Below are 23044 nucleotides of genomic sequence, written 5' to 3' on the forward strand. Positions count from 1 at the left end.
CACTTAAACGAGAGGTTCGACAGAACTCAATAATTTTTGCTCAAATTCTATATTTCCAATTAAAAAATTACTTATTATATAAAAGTAATTATCAAGAACACAATAAAATTCTTCTTTAACCTCGAAAACTCATAAAGTACTCTAAATTTTAATTTTGCTTCTACTTAATAATATTATATAAATTAAAATTTAGTAAAGTTCTAAACCTATCTAATGGTGTGCAATGAAAATAGAAAAAAGTAGTAATTTTTAAATTCAAAGCATGCTCAATTTGCACAAAAAGATGTGTCATGCTCAATTAACAATAAGAAAATTGGAATATAATATTCTTTTCATAGATGAGATAGAACAAAGAATCATTACATTATAAAAAAAAAATCAATATTTGAGGCTAGTATGCTCAAAGAATTTTGACTCCCTTGAAGCTGCTGCTTCTTCTTCTTCTTCTTCTAAGAATTATTATTACTATGTTATCATTAATTCACTTTTATGGTTATAATATTCTTCCTTTTCCAAATGTCAACAAATTTTCTCCTTTAAAATCCAAGACAAGAGCCTTTGCAAACAACAAATCTCATATTTACTTAGCCAAAATGGAACAAGAAAGATCAATGGATATTAGTCTTAAAGATCTCTCTAAGCAACTTGAAGATTTTGCTAAGGTTAGAAATTGGGAAAAGTATCATAGCCCTAGGAATTTGCTACTTGCCATGGTAATTAAATCCTTTTACTATAATTTTCTATCTTTTTTTTTGTCTTCGATATGATTAATAGAGACGGCGTTTACTGATTACTTTTAGGTGATATAGAAGAAAAATAGTCACTGTCATAGAGTTTAAAATTTCAAAAGTGAAGTTCATGACAATCATGTTTTGGCGTTTAAACTTTATTGTTTTTCAATTTCAAGGGTTAAGAAATGGTTATTTGTGAGTTTTTGTTGTGATTCAGAAGCGAATTCAAGTTTCATGATATATTCTTTTTTTGAGTTTCTTAAAATTGAATATATAATACTTTTATGAATTTATTGTTCTTCCTTCGAAAATTTTTGATGAATTTATTTTTCTAGAGAATATTTTTCGAACATTTTTTTCAATATAATATGAGAAAGTATCTTATTAGACACACACTAGGTGATGAGACAAGCCACATAATGTGTATGAAAAATGGTAGTTGGTACCACTAGACAATCACACAATCTTTTCTTGATTCCTATTGTATCTTGGCATGTAATACTTGGCAATGTTTGGCACACAAGAAAAAACATATCTCTTCAATTTGTTTAAAGATTCATGAAAGAGAAAAATAATTTGCATTCCCTTTTGATTGTAAAAATTCATAAAATTATCATATTTGAGCATTTCTCGAATGTAGTCTAGAGGTCGATGAAGTGGAATGAGAATGCAGTTTAAGTTCAAATATTAATATAGGCAAAAACACTAGTTTAATCTATACCTTGTCTGTTTAAACTTTACTGGACATAGTTATTCAGTACTTGTGTTAGTGTGAGATTGCAGGTATCCTAAGTGATTAATTAGGTTGGCAAAATCAAATCCACCCTGCCCAACCCTACCAAACCCATTCAGATTTGGGTCGATTATTGACCCGTCCATTTGTTAGCTCAACTCAATTCAATCTATTAAAAATGGCTGTTATGTAACCCAAATTGATTTGTGATAAATCTTGTCAAATTTTTTTTAGAAACCTTTTTTTAAATTTTTTTTAGATGTTTTATATATTTATGATAAAAAAAAAGTAATATTTTTGTTACGTACTTAAAACTTAATTCTATTAAAACTTAGTAAAATTGAGCGGGTTACATCATGACCCGTTTTGACCCAAACAAAATTTGGGTCTTGACCCGTTTATTGTCTTAACTCATTTTGATCCGCCCAAATTTAAATCAATCTGTCCAATTGTCATCTCTATGATTAGTCAAGATACATTCAACCTAATCTGAACACCATAATTACCGATTAAAAATTATACATTAAGAGATTAAAGATGTAAACCGATCTGATTGATTGAAGATTAAATATGCTTAATCAAATATCATAACGATAAAAAAATCATATAATATTTTCTTTTTTTGGTTGTCCAATTGAAAATTCAGGTAGGTGAAGTAGGGGAATTATCAGAAATATTCCAATGGAGAGGAGAAGTGGATAAAGGGTTACCAAATTGGGAAGAATCAGATAAAGAGCATCTTGGTGAAGAATTATCTGATGTTTTGCTTTATCTCATTAGATTGGCTGATATTTGTGGCATTGATCTTGCTCATGCTGCTACTAAAAAAATTCTCAAGAACTCTATCAAATATCCTGAGCCTAAAGTATTTTTACGGGACGAGGATTCATATAACTGATCTCAATAACATATTTCAGATCGAGTCATAATAATAATAATAATTGTTATTGTCGTTTTTTTTTCTTTACTAAGTGTGTATCATGATGAGAAGAGTTTTTTGTTTGGTAATGAGACTAGAAATAAATAAAAAAAATATACGACAAAAAAAGATGTCTTGATTATCGACATCGAGGTTGAATAAATCATTCCACTTGGCAATAGCAAAAGCAAGGAGGAATTCCACAAACGAAGAACTCAACCGATCTTATGCTTTATTTCAAGCAAGTTGAGATCGACTAAGTTGATCTGAGTCGTTGCTGTTGATATTGATGTTGATATTGAGATATTTTATATAGAGAGGATTTATCATATGGAAAATATTAGCTTATTGTGATATTCCTCTTTTATTTTATTTTTGATTCGAATATGTGACTGTCAATATAAGAAATAATTAACTATAAAAAATATTTCACTTTATTCGGAGGCAAGAGGTTCAATTAAATCTAATTTGATAGATAATTAACTAGCACATAGTTTGTGTTTTAGCGAAGAGTATTTTTACTCGGACAGTATTTTACCATTATATTTTTACACATCGATTAAATGTTAATAATCGTTTCCAAAATTGATTATTCGAATAATATTTTAACGAAAATAAATAAATATGAAGAATCAAAATTGAGCATAAATTTCTAATTTCCGTACATATCGTAAAAGCAGCGGTTAATTTTAAAAACCGTTAAAACTCCCTTTTATCTTCTCTTAATTTTTGCATCTCTCACAAATGCACTAATAATTAATTCTAAAAAAAATAATTATTATATTTCATTTCTCATAAAAAAAATTTATATGTGACTGAAAAAAAAATTAGACACAAAAATCATCTGACCTGCAAATCTTATTGTGTTCTACAGGTTCTTTTTATATTTATTTTTTTCTAATCATCAGATTTGTTTTTTTTCTCCTATTTTGGTTTTATTGGCGAAGAGTCATTATATATTTTTAATGTCGAATAAGGATCAACGAGGATAAAAGAGATCTCGTTGAAATTATTCGTTTGAAAATTTACCTTTAGGTTAATCATAATGCTCGTTACTAAACTTGTTGAGGTTGAATCGATCATCAAAACAAAAAAAAAGACACAAAATTAGGGTATATTCTTGTAAAAGTAAAAATGTCATTACTTTTGGGACTTCTATGTTGCTCAATCTCTTAAAAAAAAGAACGAAGAGATCATTCAAAAATAGTATATTTATGAAGGAACAGATACGAGTATAACAATATTTTTGGAGAGTCTTGAACAACATAACCTAGACATAATTTTGCAATCTATGTTGCTCGGGATCATCCGAAAATAGTGTATTTAAGAAGGACTCGATACGAGTACAATAACATTTTTGAAAAGTCCAAACAACATAGTCTGAAATAATTTTCCAATCCAACTTGCTACCTTTTAAAATTTGTGTGTTTTTATGTGCATGAAAATAGGCAAATATGGATGGAACATTATTTGCCCCTGCTTTGGAAGGAATGAAGGATGTCAAATCTGAACATGGAGAGCTAATGACTAAGCCTTTTTTGGAAGTTTGCAAACTTGTATTGCCAATTCTAGGTTCAAACTTTTCTTTATAATCTTCTTGAAGTTTACTCGAAAATTGATGTAATGCTATCGATTGTATTCATTGAGTCATCTATCAGAAACAACCTCTCTATCTGTACGAGTTAGGGGTAAGGTCTGTGTACGAGTGTACATTAGGTATGTTGTTGCATATAGTTGTATTTGTGTTGTTTTAAGTTGTGTAATGATTCGAGTTCATTTGCTTTTCTAATGCCAGATAAATTTGGAGCTGCTATGACTGTGGTTAAATCTGATATCAGTGGAAATATAGCTGTGAGTTAGTCATTTCTTTGTTTCTTCTGTTTGAATATTACAAGAATCTTGCGACTTGTGATGCAGATTTCATGTGTAGCAGAGTAATTTGTGGTTTTAGAGCTCATGTAATCGATAAATTGCAATGTTCATCGATGTTTACTTATAACGACAATCATCTTGAGTAGTAAAATTGATCTATTGGTTCAACTGTCATCAGTTTGCACTTAAAATGTTGCAGAAACCTTATATTGAACAACATATGAAACATAAATATCTTACGTTGGTTCTAATGGTGAATTCGGAATGCTTGTTTCCTTACAGAGGTTAGAATCCAAGTATAACGATAATCCATCGAGATTCAACTACTTGTACAGTTTTGTACAGGCAGAAGTTGAGATAAAGACAGCTAAATCTTCATCCAGTTGTACTAATGGACTTCTATGGTTAACAAGGTGCGCGATTGTTTTTCCATAAAGTTGTCTCCTAGTGATTGGGGTGTGGCCCTTTCCCGGACCTTGCATGAACGTGGAATGCTTTGTGCACAGGGCTGCCCTTCTAAGCTTTGGTGCATAACAAGCTTGCATTTGTTTATTTGATGAACGAACTTTACTACCATAACGCGTCAAGATAAATCAGACTAATAGATGATTCTGCTAATGCTGCAGAGCGATGGACTTCATAGTCGTGCTCTTTCACAACTTAGCTCAGCATCAGGATTGGTCAATGTCCCAAGCTTGCAATGATTCTTACTCCAAGACGTTGAAGAAATGGCATGGATGGCTCGCTAGTTCAAGCTTTACGGTATGTACTTCACTGTGTTTTCAGTCTAATAATGGCCTTAACACCAGCATTTCAAATGCCATGTAAGTACATTTAATCAATCTTTTCTACCTGTAAAACGTGTTAACGTGTTTCTAATGTGATACAAAGGTCGCGATAAAGCTTGCACCAGATAGGAAAAAGTTCATGGAGGTCATAAGTGGCAATGGTGACATCAATAGTGATATGGAGAAGTTCTCTACGACGTTTTCGCCTATACTTCAGCAGATCCACAAATTTTTGGTATGATAGATACTCTTTTCAGGTTTTCGACAAGAGTAAGGTTGTCTTAAGTTTGTCAGTGATGCATGTTTTTTGGTTGCAGACTAGTGTTGGCTTGGACAGTATGAAGGCTTCATGATCAACTTCTCCAGTATCAGCATCGTTAGTTTTCGCCAAAAAGTTTACCAGATCTGTTGCTTTTGTTTTCATTTCATCCAGCTCAAATGTAAGGAAAGAACGCATATGATCTCAGTTTATGGAATGCTAGTTGTAAGTAAGTTGAGATCAATCTATCGATATATTCATCATATTCCTCGCAAGTTCAACATAGTTTTTACCTACACGTCAAGTTTAGAACGACATCATGCACAGCACTGGACTCATTTTGCTCTCTTGAAGTGTGATTTAATGATTTCCACAAGTTTCATGTGCCTTCAGAATCAGCTATCTCAATGATCTCTAAGTCGAGTGCATGAAGCTCGAGTCATAAGTTGTTAGAATTTTGGCCATCCAAGTCCTCTGCGGTTCTATTCCTTTCTCCATTTCCCCCCTACTCTTGGAGTGCCACCAGAAAGAAATTAAAAGAATAGAGGTATGAATTAAGACATGAAATCCAAGTATTTGAAAACATATGTGACAAAGTAAATCAATCATCCAATATGAGTACATATGTGATGTACTCAAGAGCAAAAATATCATAATGGTCGCGTGATTACATACATGATTCACACAAATTATACGCGCATATCAACTAAAACTCGTTTAGATATCTTTTGACAGTTACAAAAGGTGTTCTACTCAGATGTTCTCCTATTTTGGGAGAAAGTCCAGTACCTACTTCTTTGATATGTGACTTTGGAGTTAATGGAAGCATATTTTCCAGTGGAGTAAATGGCAAGTGATTGAACCGTTGTGTTCCCTTCACTGGGCGCAAGTAAGCTAAGTGACCACATGAGAAGTTGTTGCATTTTGGAAGCTTACTCACTGATGTGACTACCTCCTGTTCTTTAGGCATCGGGGCACCAGATGGATCCTAATTACAGAAAAATTAACAGTTTCATATCAAATAACTGTCATAACAAATGAAGTGAGTATAAACATTTTTCTTAAGCCAGTTAAGTATAAAAACATACCCCTATTGTAAGGAAAGTGAATGGATTGTCTGCACCGAGGTGTAGCTCAATCTGTTTGCGCAGATCAGCTAAGGATGAATCTTTGCCAACCTTTACTGTGGTTGCTACACTAGGATTCTCTTTTGATGCAGCTTCCCATTTCACGTGGACTTCAAGATTGCCACAAGTAGGGTTGAAGTTCTCCTTTGAATCATTTTCTTTGTCACAAGAGCTCTTGAACATTCTTGTCTGATTAACTGGTGACTTTTTTATGGTCTCGGGATTGCATAATGGCAAAAGTTCATTGGACAAACCTTCTGCAGCACACGCAGATGCATAATCCTCTCCAATTGTCTTAACTGTGGGTACTGAAGAATCAATATCTTCCAAATTCTTCTGTGCAGGCACTGGGCTTACACTATGCTGAGAAAGCTCTCTATAATTGCCACAGAGTGTGAAAATGTTTTGAATAAGCGCTTGCCTAGAAGGGGCTGCACCCATACAAACATCACTGTCCTTCAATAAATCAATGAAATGATCAGGATCTGTTCTCAAACAACTCATATCTTGATCAAGCAGATCAGAATATATTGTTTTTTCCTCAATGACCTCCTTCTGCACCTCCTCATCGACGGGGGGATTCTCTGTATCTCCTTCATCATCACCTTCTTCATCCTCTTCAAATACAGTGCTCAAGCTACTTTTATTGGTGAAAAGTGGATCTTCAACTTCTCCTAAATTGCTTATGTTAGGATAACCCGAGATTGCTTGGAAAGTATTACCTTCAGGTTTATAGACTAGTACATCCCGCTTTCCAGCATCCATATCAATTGATCTGTCCAAATCCATAGACTTCACCATTCCTGCATCTTCAGAGTAAATTTCTTGCAGCCTTTTTGCGAAAGTATTTTCCTCCATTGATCCACTTTCAGCTCTAGAGCGGTGAAGCTCAGCTTCCATATCCTCCAAGCGCCTCCGGAGCGTTTCAAATTCTTGTTGCTGCTGGAACATTCTTTCTTCCATCTTCCTCCACTCCATTTCAACAATTTCATTTGCCATTTTCTGACATTCTTGTATCTTCTTTTCTAACTCATTTTTCAACATCTGAGTTCTCTCATTTACTTTAAGATTGATCTGCTCCTCGGTTAATTCCGTTCCCTTTCCTTGTACTAACTCCAGTTTGGCCCTTAGTGTAGCCATTTCTTCTTCTTTCTTCATAAGCTCTTTCTGAGCTTCATTACGCTCTTTCTCTTTCAGCTTGTTCTCCATCTGAAGCTTGTAGATGAACTGATCCATAACGGCAATCCTTGATCCCAAGATAACTGTCGATGAAGAATCCTCTGTACCTTTCTCCTTCAATGGCGTATGAGGACCACGGACAATGCACTTTGCTTTGGCACCATATTCCAGAGTGGAGATAGTCTTGTGGAGCTCTTTAGGATCTGGACTTGCACATAGTATCATAAGAATTTTGGACTTGTCATCCTCGAAAGAGTCCTAAACAAAACAGTTGAAACAACTATCAGAGTCAATGAACACTTCCAAAGCAATCAGCTGCCATACTATAACCAGATAAGTTGCACGGACTCTTCACTTTTGATGCCACCCCCGCACAGATCCTCCAAAAATACACCACTTTTAGAGAACCTGACACACACCTATTGACATTTATGAAGAGTCCAAAGCAACATAGATCACCAGCACATGCAAACTTACCTGTAATAGCATGGTTAACTTGCTATCACGAAATGGCACATGAGAATCACCATTAGCAATGGACTCAACAACCCTCTTCAATGCAATGTTTCCCTGGTTGATTTTTGCAGTCTGCAAGATTTAATTATCAAGGTACCACAGTAAGACACAATCATATCATATAGATGGTCATACATTTGAGTAACTTCAAAAGGAAATCAGATAAACTTAATACAAGTGAGCCAAGTGAATCCAGAACTCTTACCTGCATTTTCGCTTCCAAACCAGTTTGACCAGCTTGTTCAATATTCTCAGAACCGGCCATATCCACAAGCATTAATCGCCCTCCCACTGTTGGAACGTCAAGGATTATCTGCAATTGAAGACAAATATTCATTACCGAAACTAGAAATTGAATGAACTTATTTCCATGAAAAAGTGATTAAACATATACCATGCAGTGGCTCCGAGAGCTCCTCTCGTTACACAGAGTACTCTTTACTATTCTTCTCTTCTCTACTTTTTGGATCTCTTTCGATATCTTTATAGCTTCAGTCCCCGAAATAAAAGTTGCATTTTTGGCCTTTTTACCTATAACTTCCAGCTTCACCTGCAAGGTAAAGACAGGACCAACATTGTACAGACACATAAAAATCAGTAAAGAACAATCATTTTTTTAACAGACTTTGGTACTAATTTCTAACTATTTACATCTATTAGCCATGCAGGATCAACCATTTATGATAAAGAAGATCCGATTTTCTCTACTGAAAAATACTCATCCTTCCATAGCCATATACCGAAAGGATCATTGACATTTGGTGTACAGATACTTATCCTTCTATAACTTCATGTAGGTTCTCGTTTACATAATCTCTACCAAACAATACTAGTGTTATCCGTTCATGTCATGCACGGAGTAGTATGTGTAAATACTGAAATTACATTGAGCAAATGTCACTTGAATAATAAAAAGCACATCATCTTTAATGGCTATCGAAAGTCAACTGAAATTTCTATTCAACAGGAAACTTAAATAATAAAAGCCTTAGCCTATAGCTGCTACAAATTCAAGTCATCAGCTAGCACATTTAGAAACTGGAGCATTAAAAGCATTTTGCTTGATACAAATTACAACTATAACGACAAGGTTTCATTCAGTGAAATTGCAGAATCAATGATACAGAACTAAACATGTTGTACTAAAACCTCGAGAAACATATCAATCGAAAAACAAGAAATGGACAAAATATCAGATAAGAGACTACTACTACTATTCTGTATGAAACATTACTAGTGCATCAAAGAACTATATGTACCTTGGAAGCACAGGCCTTGGACCAACCAAAAGCAAATCCTCCACCACCATTAGTCGTCGATAACAAATCATAAATCTCCTCATTATAAATCTCCAACACAGTAACATGAACAAATGTGCCAACACCAACCTTCTTCTCACTATTTTCATCACTTTCTTCATTTCCATCACCCAATATATCCTTCAATGACCTATACACAATACCAGGCTGCTTAACACTCCCAAACATAGTATGACTCTTACCAGCACCAGTTGGTCCATACATCATTATAGTACATTTATCCCCTAATTTCACCCCATCAATTCTTGACTCAACAAATTTCTTATAAAACTCATCAAGATCTTCTTCTTCGGACAACGAAACACCATCAAGACTAAAATCCCTATACCCTATATCAGTCCTAACACGTAAGGACCTACAGTCAGAATTCACGTGCAATGCTGATAAAGATTTCTCCTTTTTATCCGGGTAATCACGAATCCTACCAATAACCTCTACCGGGTGCTCGGGAGGTGTACCCCCTTCTTTCATTGCTGTAGAATTAGGGTTTGGTGAGGGTTTTGCTGAGTTGAAATTGAGACGATGCTTCGACTGTGGGGTTCTTGAATTTACATGGGTCTGGTGCAATTTCGATGACGGAGTTGGAGTTGCATGATTCTTTGATGATGGTGTAGGAGCCATTGAAAGATTACAAATGGGGCTTCGTTTTTTCTAATCACTGATCAAATTTTTTCAAGAAAATTTCAAGATTTTACAGACCAAGATTGAATCTTTGAAATGGGGATTTTGTTCTGTCACTGATTTGATTCTTTTTTTTCAGCTAAAAATGGAAAATTGGAGAAGACAGAAATGGGTTCTTCAGAATTGAGAGTGAAATGAAAAAAAAAAAAAAATGGACTGTATTTTTGGATGTTTTTGTTTTTGAAAGTTCAAAAAAATGAAAAGTTTAAACGTTTAAATTGGTAACGGCTAGTTTCAATTTTTTGTTTTGAAACCATCTTCGTCTTTTTTTACCATTTTAACCTTTTGCATTTTCACCTTGATAAATAAATATTTGAAAATAAGTAATAAATAAACATTTGAAGAGTCTAATATTAAATAAACATTTAAAACTTAAAAGAGCTAAAAGATTCTGTATCTAAATTTTTATGTTAATTATTGCACTTTTGTCGTTTTCACTTAGTTACAAGTAAAAAAATAAAAATCTTATAGTTTTAGCAAAAAATCGAATTTTTTGTTGGTTTATCTAACATGAATGATAATTCAAAGGCGAGTTAAATTGAGAAGATCAAATGATCAGACGGATCAAGAAATGAAAGTTGACTATTGATCGACTTTTATATAGGGACAATTTCATCTAGTTGTTTTGAAATACTCAGTCCGTCTAATTTTCTGTGAGGTATTTTGATTATGCACATAATTTAAGAAAGAAATATTTTTAAAACTTGTGATCCAAAATGAATGATAGAAAATTGTGTGGCTGTAAATCATTTCGTTAAAGATAAAATAGAAATTTTATAATTAAAAATTGTTACTTAATATAGAAATATATCATTTTTTTTGAATTTACTAAAAAGAAAAGCGAATCACATAAATTAGGACTTAGGACAGAGAGAGTAGCTTATGGAAAGTTAATTGATAAGAATATATAAGTTCTAAAAAGTAATTTTGAGTGCTATAAGTGAAAAGCCATAAATTGGTGTTGACTAACTTAAAGATTTTGAGTCAAGTACTACTAGTTATGTTGATAAGTTTAAAAAGTGTTAATAAACTAATTTGACTAGATTAGCCAAACACCCTCTAATCTTATTTGCCTAAACTTATTTAACTAGGATAAATCCTGTCATTATTGGACTATATAAATCTAAATAAATACAATTAATTTGAGATTATCGTGTAGATCAAAAGATTTATGTTAGATCAAAAGATTTATGTTACCAAGCTCTGCTTTTCAAGTAGTAGAGCCAAGATACTTGTGTTCATGCTTCTTGCAAATTGCAATACCATCAAATCAAAGAGAGTTCGAGTCTTGGGAGTTCTTTAGTTGTGGGGAGTAGCATTTACTTTGTTACTGCTTTCGACTCGAACTATGTATACATAGTGTGACTCTTTATTGGTTGACATTGTACGCGTCTCATTAATAGACATATCGAACTAAAATAAGATCTCAAGTTGACATCACGATATACTAATTTGTCATAATAATAAATAGAGAAAACGGTGACTTTGAATATAAGGATTTTCTTTGTTGTTCCTTACCTCATATAAGTGATATAACAACAATACCCAATGTAATCCCACGTGTACGTAGACCTTAACTTACCTCATGTATTTTTGAAATCTCACTGCACAAGTCCATCAGATGTCAAATTTACTGTATACAGATTTGAATTTGCAGTAGCATTACAGATTTGATAGCTGTGACCAGCAGAATAATGTTGAGCATATCTACACATTTGATATGTTGTTACATGAAATTGTAGCAACAAAACATTGTAGGAAGACTATATTCATTGCAGCTTAACTTATGAGATAACGAAAACTCTAAGCTCTCCTCTGTCTCCCCTTGTTACTCGTGTATCAGAATCGATGTAGGTAACTTCAAACTCACCACTTCCTGTATTTGATGGTGGCCTGAACTGATCTGGTATGCGAGGCACTTCTAATGGTGGGAGCTGTGATAAATTTCCAGTTGTCTTCACTGTAGTTTTCTCGAATATAATCTTAATCGTAGATGATCCTATTTGTGGAAATGTATAAACATGATGTGAGATACGAAAACTTTAGAACTTTTGTACTGCAAAAAGAGAAGCAATCATACCAATTGGTCCAAGAGATGTGAGAAAACACAGAACCAACCTATAAGTTCAAATTTGTGGGCTAAAGTGGCAGTTGCTTCAACAGGCGGGAAAGGCCACGGAGCACCTAATTCAAGCTCCACTATGTTGTCAAAATCTTTGCTCAGTACATCGATTCTTTGAAATACCTGATCAAACCAAATCAGTCGATTATGCTACCGTGTATCAATATATAAGCTTGATATATAGTAGTGAATTAGAACGCTCAACATTGTTCTGCAGCAAGCTAAAGAAATGAACATATTGATCCTTATAACTGCAAGGCAAAACCATGGAAAGATGTTCCACAACAAATCTAGGATAGGACTTTAAGAATGCAACTTCTTAACCTGGAAATAATCAAGGGCTGATTTACGTCAAAGGTAGCAGCTGCGGGTGCAACCACTCACAGAGGGGGAGAGTTGAAAATTCATTTAAAGTATATATTTATACCAACTTTGACCTCATCACAATGACGTAGTGGGTGCAACGGTACTCCAAAGTCACTTAAATCCTAGATTCTCCTCTGAATATGATGACAAACTGTCTTTGTTCTCTTCATAACATGTCTATGGTAATCATAATAGATGTCCGACCAACCACTCTGTGTTCTCTTTAATTCATGGTTAACCACTGTAAGCATGTTCGTAACAGAGGACGGGAAGTGGCCAGCTCTTACAGAATTAAATGAGTACTTTTAGCTTACCTGACCAAGAGTGATGGGAAGAAGTCTTCCAGTGGGGGGTCCAGGACGACTTCCACCAAGAGTACGAGATGAGAATGCACTGCTGTATATCAATTTCCACCTCCCTTGAAGTTTATCAAGATCAGCTGCGAGATCTACAGCTCCTGCACAAGATTCTAGCTCCTTGGCAGCCTCATCCGCCTTCTTTAGATCATCTTCACTTGCAGCAAGACCTCTGTTTAGCCCAGAAACAGCACTCTGCAAGTGATCAACACATTTGTCAAGAGGAACCTCCTAACTTGCTATAATCAATATAATACATAACAAAGGAGTGCACACGTCTCTATAGCTTTAACGGCAGATGATTGATAAGGATATGTCATTGTACGAAGTAATTTAAAAAACCAAGATTAAATTCCAGGGGAAAAGAGATAAAAACTTAGAACAGTAAGAGGAGACGGGGAAATATTCGCAACCTCTTCCAATGACAATTATACTTAATGATGATAAAATATTAATGGTTCTGCCAAATATTGGACCTAGCCAGTAAGGAGATAGGCATAAGCTCATGGTGACAGCAAGATTAAATTCCAGGGGAAAAGAGATAAAAACTTAGAACAGTAAGAGGAGACGGGGAAATATTCGCAACCTCTTCCAATGACAATTATACTTAACGATGATAAAATATTAATGGTTCTGCCAAATATTGGACCTAGCCAAGAAGGAGATAGGCATAAGCTCATGGTGACAGCAACATCAGTTGCATACATCTTCCCCTCCAGATCAACAACCATTCTGTTGCACTTAGATGTGCAAAACCATAAGATACTAAGCATGTAAAGCAAGTTAATTGGCAATTGAAGCAGGAGAGTATTCATTTTTTTTTTGTCCTTAGACATTGCCACTCTAACGGTGATTTCTGTAGTCAGAGCGAATCCAAGAACTGAATATTTTAGGAAAATATATATTCCAACATCAACAGCAATATCTGATCTTCATTAGTCTCTCAGTTGAGTAGCCTCAAAGTCTGACCAGATCCTTCAATGGTACAAAATGCTGGGACAAGTAGTAATCTCTTTTGCCGCAAGGGTGTCTAGGAGAATTTGAATGGAGAAACATGGTCATTGACCATTAAAGAAGCCAAAATCGATTACGAAAAGGTTACAGAAGGGAGTTAGACTATATTATGAAACCCCCCTCGTACTCAAATACTAAATTCTGAATCACAAACTAAATTTCAAGTTTCAACATTTATGTAGCACTTTAGAAGACAGGAGCAGAGGTAGATTTTGCCTTAATCTGTCATTTACCTCATCAGATCACACTTAATTCCTCAGTGACTCGAGCTGTTTAGGTGGTAACAAACAAGTTCAGTATCACTTGGATAACAATGTACTTGCATGATAGAAAGCCCAAAAGAGAAACCAGAAATAAAGCCAAGAATCAATTCAATCCAACTACTCCAACAACAAATTAGTTGAGTCAGCTTTGTATCCATTCCCGTCTAATCAAGTTTCGAGAGGATTCATCTTAATTTGACTATTTCTTTGTTGACTTTCAACCTACCACAATCTTACTCAGCTCTAATTTGGAGTTGGCTATGTATTAACAAGCTCACATGGACGGAGTTTTGAGCAAGGAAATCAATGTTTACACGAAAAGGGAAATGAAATTGACTAGAAGGGGACCAATAGAGCAAATAAATTAAAGTCTAGGCTAGCCTATCTACCACAAGATAGTGGAATTTCCATAAGACTATTACCAATAATCAAGACAAAGAATCCAAGACACATCGATCAACGGCAACATAAATAACTGCATAGGGAGGTTAGAACAAGAAGATTAATTCAAGGAAAAGGAATAAATGATTAGAGCTTTAAGTACTAATAACTTGAGTTTCAGACATCCAAAAAGCTCAACTTTAGATTCTTTACTGCCAGGTGGCTCAACGGATGTGACTAAGAGGGAAAGGATATTGAAATTGACTCCAAGGGGATCAATAGAGCAAACAGGATTAAAGTCTAGGCTAGCCTATGTACCACAAGATAGTGGAATCTCCATAAGACAATGACCAACAATCAAGACAAAGAATCCAAGACACACCCATCAAAGGAAACATAAATAATTGCAAAGATAAGTAAGAACAAACAGATTAATTCAAGAAAATTAGACAAGGGGTCAAAAAGATTAGATTTTTAAGTACCAATAACTTGAGTTTGAGACACCCAATAAGTTCGACTTTAGCTTCTTTACTACCTATGTGTCACAGGATAGTGAAACTTCCGTAACACAATAACCAACAATCAAGATAAAGAATCCAAGACACACCCATCAAAGGCAACACAAATGACTACATAGGAAGCAACAACAAACAGATAAATTCAAGAAAATAACAATAGGAGGTCAAAAAGATTAGAGCTTTAAGTGTCAATAGCTTGAGTTTCAGACACCCATCAAGCTCCATTTCAGCTTCTTTACTACCTATGTGCCACAAGATAGTGAAATTTCCATAACACAATGACCATCAATCAAGATAAAGAATCCAAGACACACCCATCAAAAACAACATAAACAACTGCATAGGGAAGCAACAACAAACAGACAAATTCAAGAAAATAACAAAAGGGGGTCAAAAAGATTAGATTTATTAAGCACCAAAAACTTGAGTTTGAGAGACCCAATAAGCTCAACTTTAGCTTCTTAGTAACCTATGTACCACAAGATAGTGAAATTCTCTTAACACAATGACCATCAATCAATCCAAGACACACCCATCAAAGACAACAAAAACAACTGCATAGGGAAGCAACAACAAACAGATAAAATCAATAAAATAACAAAAGGGAGTCAAAAAGATCAGATTTTTAAGTACCAAAAGCTTGAGTTTGAGAGACCCAATAAGCTCAGCTTTAGCTTCTTTACTACTCATGTACCACAAGATAGTGAATTTTCCATAAGACAATGACCAACAGTCAAGATAAAAAACCAAACATACACCCATCAATGACAACATATAGGTAAGCAACAACATTCAGATAAATTCAAGAAAATAACAAAAGGGGATCAAAAAGATTAGATTTTTAAGTACCAATAACTTGAGTTTGAGAGACCCAATAAGCTCCGCTTCAGCTTCTTTACTACCAGGTGGCTCAATAAAAGTGACTTCATCAATACCCGACTGGCAAACTAAACTTCTCTTGCTGTCATAGCTCCTTTCCTCTAATAATCTTTGAGTACTTCTCTTGCTTCTTCCTGGGAGATGACATGGGAAAGATTGGCAAGAATTTGATAAAGAATGATTGTGAGAAAGGGGAAGTCTCGAATGAAGTAGAGAAGCCATGGTTGAGCTTGAATTTCAGAAAAAAGGATCGATCTTTTGTGGAGTTTGATTGGTGGTGTAGTTGTAGTAACAAATCTACATTTTTCTAGTTTTGTGTTGAATAAAAAAGCTAAGGGACCCATTTCCTTCTTTCCCTTTTCTTTTATTCGGTGTCTCGTATTCATATTTAAAACGATTAAATTTAAAAATTTCATATTAAAAATTATAAAACCTCTATAACAAAGATATTCGAATTGAAATCTCTAATGAAAAATAAAATACTATTATATATTAAAAAACTCGTATCAAAATTTCTGATTAAGATAGGTGAAATCGAAACCAAAGGTTCCTTATGATTAGTAATAGTGGGTAGCAATGTGGGACACTATGAGACGTGTAGATGGTCAATGGCACATTTATAAATCATATTCTTTCGTGCACACGCGTGTTATAATATACGTAGGACATAAATTATTATATTATAATGTTAAATAAGATATATGTGTTTATTTGTTAAATTTTATAAATAAATTATAATAATGTTTACGTAATTACATTTTTAAAAACAAATTAAATTACATATTTATGTACGAATTGTATATTAAAATTCTTTTTGCTTTGTTCTAACTGTTATAAAAACAACTTTAGCTTGATTTCACGAAAATGCTCATAAAAAAATGACATATGACAATCATTTTAGAAATCCGACTTAAACATTACATTTCAAAACACAACTTGTAAATCATATTTCAACAACAACAATTCAATAGCTGAGATCTCGAAAAATAAAATATACGTAAATTTTATTTCTACCTCGACTATTAAGCGCGACTACACATTCTTTTCTTGGGTTTAAGAAAAAAAAAACAAAACTTCAAATTATATCCAAACACTCAAATTTGAATTTTGGAATCTCAATTTTTTTTGAAAAATATTCCAAAAACATATCATTTTCCCGCTCAATCTTTCATCTCTAATCTTTTCAATTCAAGCAAATACCTCAAAAACCTTTTGCAGTTTTCACTTTTTTTTTCTCCAGAAAAACCTTAAAAAATACAAAAATGTCGACGGCAGCACCACTTCGCCGGCTTAAGGACCGTGGCGGCGCCGCCGGAGCCAAGATCAACGTGCCGCCATCCACCACCACCGCTAGACCTTCCAAATCCCTAACCCCACTTTCCAACAAATCGTCTTCTGTTAATTCCATCGGCGGGGAGAATCTCAGGCGGTCCACCGGAAAAGAAAATCCGAGACCCACATCGCGTGTTCGGGCTGCAACGGCGTCGACTAATCAGAAACCGGTGCTTCGTGCCATGCCGAGAATTGACAAGGCGGCATCGGGGACGGCGACGGCAACCGGAGCTGAAGGTGGAGAGGCACGTGCCGAGCCACGTGCGAGGTGGTCAACGTCTGTGCCTAGAGGTAGGAGTTCTAGTCCATCTGAGTTTTCTAAGACCTTGTCGGATATACGCAAAACATCTAGGGTCTCTAGGGTTTCAGGGAATTCTCGAGGTGTGAATGACAAATTGAGTGAAAATGGGAATAGGGTTTCGACGGAAATGGAGAAAAGTCGTGAACTTTTGGGAAAATTTGATGTAAAATCTGAGAAAATTAAGATATCTGAAGGTAAAAATTCTAAATTTTGTGATAGAGAAGAGCTTATCTCAAGCTCAAGTTCAGTAAAGTTGAAATCTTTGGTTGATAAAAGTGGGAATGTTGTTGAGTCTACTGTGAAAGATCCGAGATTGCTGACCAAATCGAATAGTTTTTCTGGAGTGTCGAAAGAGAAATGTGAAAATGAACAAGGGAAGGTTGGTTCAAGTGTGAATAAGTACCCAAGTAAGCTGCATGAGAAGCTTGCGTTCTTGGAAGGAAAAGTGAAGAGGATTGCAACTGATATTAAGAGGACTAAGGAGATGTTGGATATGAATAATCCTGATTCTTCTAAGTTGATAATTTCTGATATCCAAGAGAAGATATCCGGGATTGAGAAGGCAATGGGTAATGTAGTTGATGGGGATGAAAAAATAGGTTTGACGAGTAGCAGTAAAAATGAGAGTTTGAATGTTGATGAGAAGATATGTGGGATTGAGAAGGGGATGTGTAATATAGTGGATGGGGATAGAGAAATTGGTTTGCTGGGTAGCATTAGCAGTGAGGACATGATTATTGATGAGAAGGAAACAATACCTGAGGATAATGGGAAAATCTCTGTGAAGGGATTAAATGTAGAGGAATTAGAGGCAAGGTTGTTCCCTCATCATAAATTGCTACGAGACAGGACATCTCTGAAGACACTAATGGGCTGTACCAAAAATGAGGAACTTGGATCTGCTGAATCAACTATTGAAGTGAAGCCCGAGAAGAATTATGTTAGTCCTATTGATGAGAATCCTATTGCTGTGGAGTTCTTGGCTTCTCTTAGTAAGGAGCAGTCTAAAGTTACTACTAGGTGTGAGGATGCTTGTTTACAGATTTCCAATGTTCAAGATGTGGATGATGCAGTAAGTTCACAAAACCAAAATTCTTCTTCAGAACTGTTCAAAGGAAAAGAAATTGTTGATCATCTCCTGGCAAGTGATGAGAGGCTTGAAAGTTTTGATGCTCAAGAGAATAAACAAGAAATGTTGATGGAGGAAGAGACAGAAGATAGTTCTATATGTGAACTCAATGAGATTGGCCGTAAGACATCTACTGGAGGGTGGTTTGTCTCTGAGGGAGAATCTGTTCTCCTTACACATGATGACAGTTCCTGCTCTTTCTATGATATTGTGCATTGCGAGGTATTATCTGCTTAGCTCTACTTCCCTCTAAATATTAAGATGTCAAATGAACCCAAGCATGACTTTTATCTCCTATTTTTTTGTGCTTCAGTTAATGCATTGTTTGTTGTTGTTACTGTTTTTTCTTGTGTATGTTGTGTACTCTTTTCCGTCTCACACTATTTTATTGTATGTTGTGTACTGTTTTTCATCTTACACTGTTTCATTGTATGTTGTATACTGTTTTCCATCTCACACTGTTTCATTGTTGTTACTGCTTCATTTATGTATTTCCTTTTTCAAACTGCCTCCAAATGTTTTTTTAAAAAAAACCAAGGGACTATTGGGAACCTCCTCTATATCTCTAGAAGGTAGGGGTATGTTGTTGTTTTCTCCTGTTATGGCATGAGTCTTAATATGTGACTTTAATGATCTTCTGGTCTGTTAAGCTTTAGATGAAGTTTGGAAGGGTATGATATCCAATAATTAAGCTAATTCGTCAGCTTCTAAGAATAGTTCCTTAACATTTGTTATCATTTCAGGAGAAAGCTGAGTACAAACCTCCAGTTGGAGTCTCATCAAATATGTGGAGAGATTGTTGGATAGTCCGTGCTCCTGGTGTAGATGGTTCCTCAGGGAGATATGTGGTGGCAGCATCTGCGGGAAATTCCATGGATTCAGGTTTTTGTTCCTGGGACTTCTACACAAAAGATGTACGAGCCTTTCATGTTGATGATGGATTTAGTAACACAAGAGCAGCCCTTGCTCCATTACCTAATAATCCAATGTATAGGAGAAATACTCTATCATCAATTATGGCGCCTCAAAATCAGCAATGGTGGTACAAACCTTGTGGACCACTCATCGTATCAGGTGCTAGTTGCCAAAGGATGGTCAGAACTTATGATATCCGTGATGGAGAGCAGGTCCTGAAATGGGATTTACAGAGACCAATGTTGTCTATGGATTACTCAAGTCCTTTGCAATGGAGAAGCAGAGGAAAAATAGTGATAGCTGAGACAGAGGGTCTTTCTTTATGGGATGTCAATTCCATAAGTCCTCAAGCACTGCTTTCTATATCATCCTCTGGTCGACAAATTTCTGCTTTCCATGTAAATAACACAGATGCTGAGCTGGGTGGAGGAGTTCGACAGAGGTAAAACTGATCTAGTTCACCTAATATCCTTGCAATAAATTGGATATGACAATTACTTCCCCTCTCATGCCTCTAATTAGTTTCTTCCATACCTTGGATATGCTTCTTGTCGAACATATGCTTTTCTATACTGAACATATTGCATATTGGTGATGAAATATGGTTGGGAGCTGTAAAAAGAAAGATAAAAGATTTGTATGTTGATGTTGGTAACACTTGATATTTTCCAAAAACAAGTTAACATTTGTTCCTTTATATGGCAAATGAATCATAAACTCTATAAAGGTTCAAGGGGAAGTTATAGCAAAACAAGTTTTTAGACCCTAGGTTTGGGTAGAAAGCTATTAAGTCTCCAAGAAGTACAATTCTTGCCTTCTAAATTGGAGCAGTTTTCTGCTGTAGTTATATGAAATTCTTTTATGCCTAGCAGGTCTCTGTGGTCACTGGTTTACATGATTGGCTCAAAGAGTTTTCTGTATGTTGTTTTCTCAATATCAACAACATACCTAGTGTAATCTCATAAGTGGGGTCTGGGAGGGTAGAGTGTAAGGTAGAGAGGATGTTTCCAATAGATCCTCGGCTCAACTAAAATTGTAAAAGTAGGAAAAAAAGAAGTAACAATAGAAGAAATCATGGCGTAATATTGTAGTCTATTGAGAGCATGTTAAAGTATTCTGAGAAAAGGAAGCGTAACTACAAAAGATATCATGCAAGATAACAACAGGTAATAACAGACACTGAAAGATTAGAAACTCCTTGAGAAATACTACGACTTAATAGTATGAAAAGATAGCATGGTTAACAAAGTTCTCATTATAGTTCAGCCTATAGCAGATCATTTTCACCTCTATCAAAAGTTTGAACCTTCATATTTCGATGCAGGGCTAGTTCTTCTGAAGTTGAAGGAAATGATGGTGTGTTTTGCACCTCTGATTCCATCAACATTTTAGATTTCCGTCACCCTTCTGGTATAGGTCTGAAAATACCCAAGATTGGTGCAAATGTTCAGTCAGTTTTCTCCCGTGGTGATTCTTTATATCTTGGCTGCACTACAGTGAAATCCGCGGTGAAAAGGCAGGTCACTTCCCAAATCCAGCAGTTCTCATTGCGCAAGCAGAAGCTTTGCAACACCTATGTATTGCCAGAATCAAATGCTCACTCCCATTACACGGCTTTAACACAAGTTTGGGGAAACTCAAATGTTGTTATGGGAGTTTGTGGATTGGGCCTATTTGTTTTCGATTCAAATAAAGACGATGCTTTGCAGTCGTTAAACACTTTGGATCAAAACAATGGACAGAATCTGAGAGAAGCAATTGGACCAGATGATTTGTATTCACCTTCTTTTGATTATTTATCATCTAGAGTTCTTCTCATATCGAGAGATCGACCAGCTATGTGGAGGTATATGTTCTAAGTTTCATTTATCTTAGGTATAGTTTGTTAAGGTATTTTGTAACTTATTATGCTTGATGATGCCTTTCTTGTTTGAGGTTTTTGGTGTTTACTCTACTATAATCCATTTTTCAGTGTGGAGGAACTATATAAGATTTCCCCTTATAGCAATGATGAAGAATTGCTAATTTATGAGTTGTGTTATATTGCCTTATATCCTTTTTAACTTCTTATTGATAGCACGGTTAGGTGCTGGCACTCAATTAGTAACGGGTGTATACACATTGCTCCTCGACTCATTTTGCAATTCTTGTTTCTCATAAAAAAAACGAGGCAAGGATTGTCCAAAATTATATTCGGAATTAACTATATTTTTTAAATGGAAAATTATGTGAAATGTCAAGCATAATTAATGTAGTTGTATAGTTTCAACTGTTTTTAATATGTAGCTACAGTTTCATGAAATTTTGCTATTTGGTTTCTTAATTATATAGATTTAGAATTTGTATATTTTGATTCCTAACTGTATAAATGAAGAATTTGTATATGATTACCCTAGCTATTTATATATGATTTATGAAGAATTTATGATAAATTATTTAATATGTATATTGTCAAACGAAATATACAAATCGAGCTTTGAAAAATTCCATATAGCTATAGAATTTGTATATACTTACCTTGTTTGTTATTCACAAGCAAAATATACAAACGGGCGAACAAAATATACAAGCTGCATCTTTCATTTATACACACTTGTCTTGTTTCTTTATTTACAAGTGAAATATTGAAACTGCTGCCTCCATAGCAAATTAAGCTATAGTTACGGTTGTTATTATCGAAATTATAGTTATAAGACCTTATTATGTCTATTATCTAACGGGGATAAATAGCAGTCGAATTTGGCACACACTATATTTAGAGATAAAGAATAACGTGAACTTTAAAACCTTATTAATAAAAGTTTGAAAATACGTAAGATGTAGTGTTTTATTATCACTGATGAAATTAAATATTCTTCTAGATAACTTAAATGGATTTTGGTTTATCAATTACTTCTAGATTATCCTATAAGATTTGTTTATTAATCACACATAAATTTGTTGAAAGTTTTTTTAAGCAATTGGGGTATAAAATCTAACTAAACCGCAAATTGAGAAAAGAAAATCTGATTAGTGGTTGGCTTGACTTGGTTTGATTTTGGGAAAAATTTCGGCTAAAAAAAACCAATTCGAGACCAAATCAATTCGATATTATATATGCAATTTAAATTCTATTTAATTAACCGATTTTTTTCTCTATTTGCCAATGAGGTCTTTTTAAGATACATATATTATGTAGGGAAAATTGTATATAATAGCAAACTAATAACCTAAATTAAATGGAATAGCTAGGGTTTGATTTAATTGTGCTCCATGGCAAACATTAGCTAAAATTTGCCAGCGTCTCTCTCCCAAAAATCTCGCTCGTCACTCTCCATTCTCGCTCGCCTCTCTCGCTTTATACA

The 23044-nt window shown here is 34.8% G+C and overlaps 4 protein-coding genes and 1 non-coding gene across 6 annotated transcripts; 3 read left to right on the forward strand and 2 right to left on the reverse strand.

The window, feature by feature from the left end:
• The first annotated feature begins 304 nt into the window (after window positions 1–304).
• On the forward strand, window positions 305–2733 carry LOC101256037 (uncharacterized). Its single transcript, XR_011211708.1, has 2 exons — window positions 305–713; window positions 2111–2733. It is a non-coding gene; the product is annotated as an uncharacterized protein (transcript).
• A 405-nt stretch (window positions 2734–3138) lies between these two features.
• Window positions 3139–5567, forward strand: LOC101256328 (glycolipid transfer protein 1). 2 transcript variants are annotated; one of them, XM_010328470.4, is made up of 7 exons: window positions 3139–3257; window positions 3832–3955; window positions 4179–4234; window positions 4538–4668; window positions 4882–5017; window positions 5147–5278; window positions 5361–5567. In XM_010328470.4, the coding sequence occupies exons 2-7, from the start codon at window positions 3838–3840 to the stop codon at window positions 5394–5396; spliced, it is 609 nt and encodes a 202-aa protein (XP_010326772.1). In that variant the 5' UTR covers window positions 3139–3257; window positions 3832–3837; the 3' UTR covers window positions 5397–5567. The 2 variants fall into 2 exon arrangements, with proteins under 2 accessions (XP_010326772.1, XP_019071304.1); XM_019215759.3 differs by lacking the exon at window positions 3139–3257 and adding an exon at window positions 3367–3495.
• Window positions 5568–5856: 289 nt separating this feature from the next.
• Window positions 5857–10314, reverse strand: LOC101262861 (kinesin-like protein KIN-10A). Its single transcript, XM_004247883.5, has 6 exons — window positions 9384–10314; window positions 8519–8674; window positions 8330–8437; window positions 8086–8196; window positions 6391–7866; window positions 5857–6290 (listed from the first exon to the last, which is right to left on the reverse strand). Exons 1-6 carry the CDS (start codon window positions 10062–10064, stop codon window positions 6009–6011), a joined length of 2814 nt encoding a protein of 937 aa, XP_004247931.1. The 5' UTR covers window positions 10065–10314; the 3' UTR covers window positions 5857–6008.
• A 1430-nt stretch (window positions 10315–11744) lies between these two features.
• On the reverse strand, window positions 11745–16316 carry HRBP1 (harpin binding protein 1). The gene is made up of 4 exons (NM_001247531.2): window positions 15994–16316; window positions 12927–13163; window positions 12243–12369; window positions 11745–12123 (listed from the first exon to the last, which is right to left on the reverse strand). Exons 1-4 carry the CDS (start codon window positions 16243–16245, stop codon window positions 11909–11911), a joined length of 831 nt encoding a protein of 276 aa, NP_001234460.1. The 5' UTR covers window positions 16246–16316; the 3' UTR covers window positions 11745–11908.
• Window positions 16317–17010: 694 nt separating this feature from the next.
• Window positions 17011–21729, forward strand: LOC101263160 (KIN14B-interacting protein At4g14310). Its single transcript, XM_004247884.5, has 3 exons — window positions 17011–19007; window positions 19529–20142; window positions 21025–21729. The coding sequence occupies exons 1-3, from the start codon at window positions 17286–17288 to the stop codon at window positions 21557–21559; spliced, it is 2871 nt and encodes a 956-aa protein (XP_004247932.1). The 5' UTR covers window positions 17011–17285; the 3' UTR covers window positions 21560–21729.
• Window positions 21730–23044: the final 1315 nt, after the last annotated feature.

The sequence above is a fragment of the Solanum lycopersicum genome, chromosome 9 (assembly GCF_036512215.1).
Source record: "Solanum lycopersicum chromosome 9, SLM_r2.1".
Classification (NCBI taxonomy): Eukaryota; Viridiplantae; Streptophyta; class Magnoliopsida; order Solanales; family Solanaceae; genus Solanum; species Solanum lycopersicum.

Coding starts and splice junctions, on each gene's coding strand:
- LOC101256328 (XM_010328470.4), top strand. CDS start 3,838: ATGGATGGAACATTATTTGCCCCTGCTTTGGAAGGAATGAAGGATGTC. Junction 4,235..4,537: donor ATATCAGTGGAAATATAGCT/GTGAGTTAGTCA, acceptor GTTTCCTTACAG/AGGTTAGAATCCAAGTATAA. Junction 4,669..4,881: donor GGACTTCTATGGTTAACAAG/GTGCGCGATTGT, acceptor CTAATGCTGCAG/AGCGATGGACTTCATAGTCG.
- LOC101262861 (XM_004247883.5), bottom strand. CDS start 10,064: ATGGCTCCTACACCATCATCAAAGAATCATGCAACTCCAACTCCGTCA. Junction 7,867..8,085: donor AGTTAACCATGCTATTACAG/GTAAGTTTGCAT, acceptor TGTTTTGTTTAG/GACTCTTTCGAGGATGACAA. Junction 6,291..6,390: donor TCACTTTCCTTACAATAGGG/GTATGTTTTTAT, acceptor TTCTGTAATTAG/GATCCATCTGGTGCCCCGAT.
- HRBP1 (NM_001247531.2), bottom strand. CDS start 16,245: ATGGCTTCTCTACTTCATTCGAGACTTCCCCTTTCTCACAATCATTCT. Junction 12,370..12,926: donor TTCCCATCACTCTTGGTCAG/GTAAGCTAAAAG, acceptor TGGTTTGATCAG/GTATTTCAAAGAATCGATGT. Junction 12,124..12,242: donor CCACAAATTTGAACTTATAG/GTTGGTTCTGTG, acceptor TTCCACAAATAG/GATCATCTACGATTAAGATT.
- LOC101263160 (XM_004247884.5), top strand. CDS start 17,286: ATGTCGACGGCAGCACCACTTCGCCGGCTTAAGGACCGTGGCGGCGCC. Junction 19,008..19,528: donor ATGATATTGTGCATTGCGAG/GTATTATCTGCT, acceptor TTATCATTTCAG/GAGAAAGCTGAGTACAAACC. Junction 20,143..21,024: donor GGTGGAGGAGTTCGACAGAG/GTAAAACTGATC, acceptor ATTTCGATGCAG/GGCTAGTTCTTCTGAAGTTG.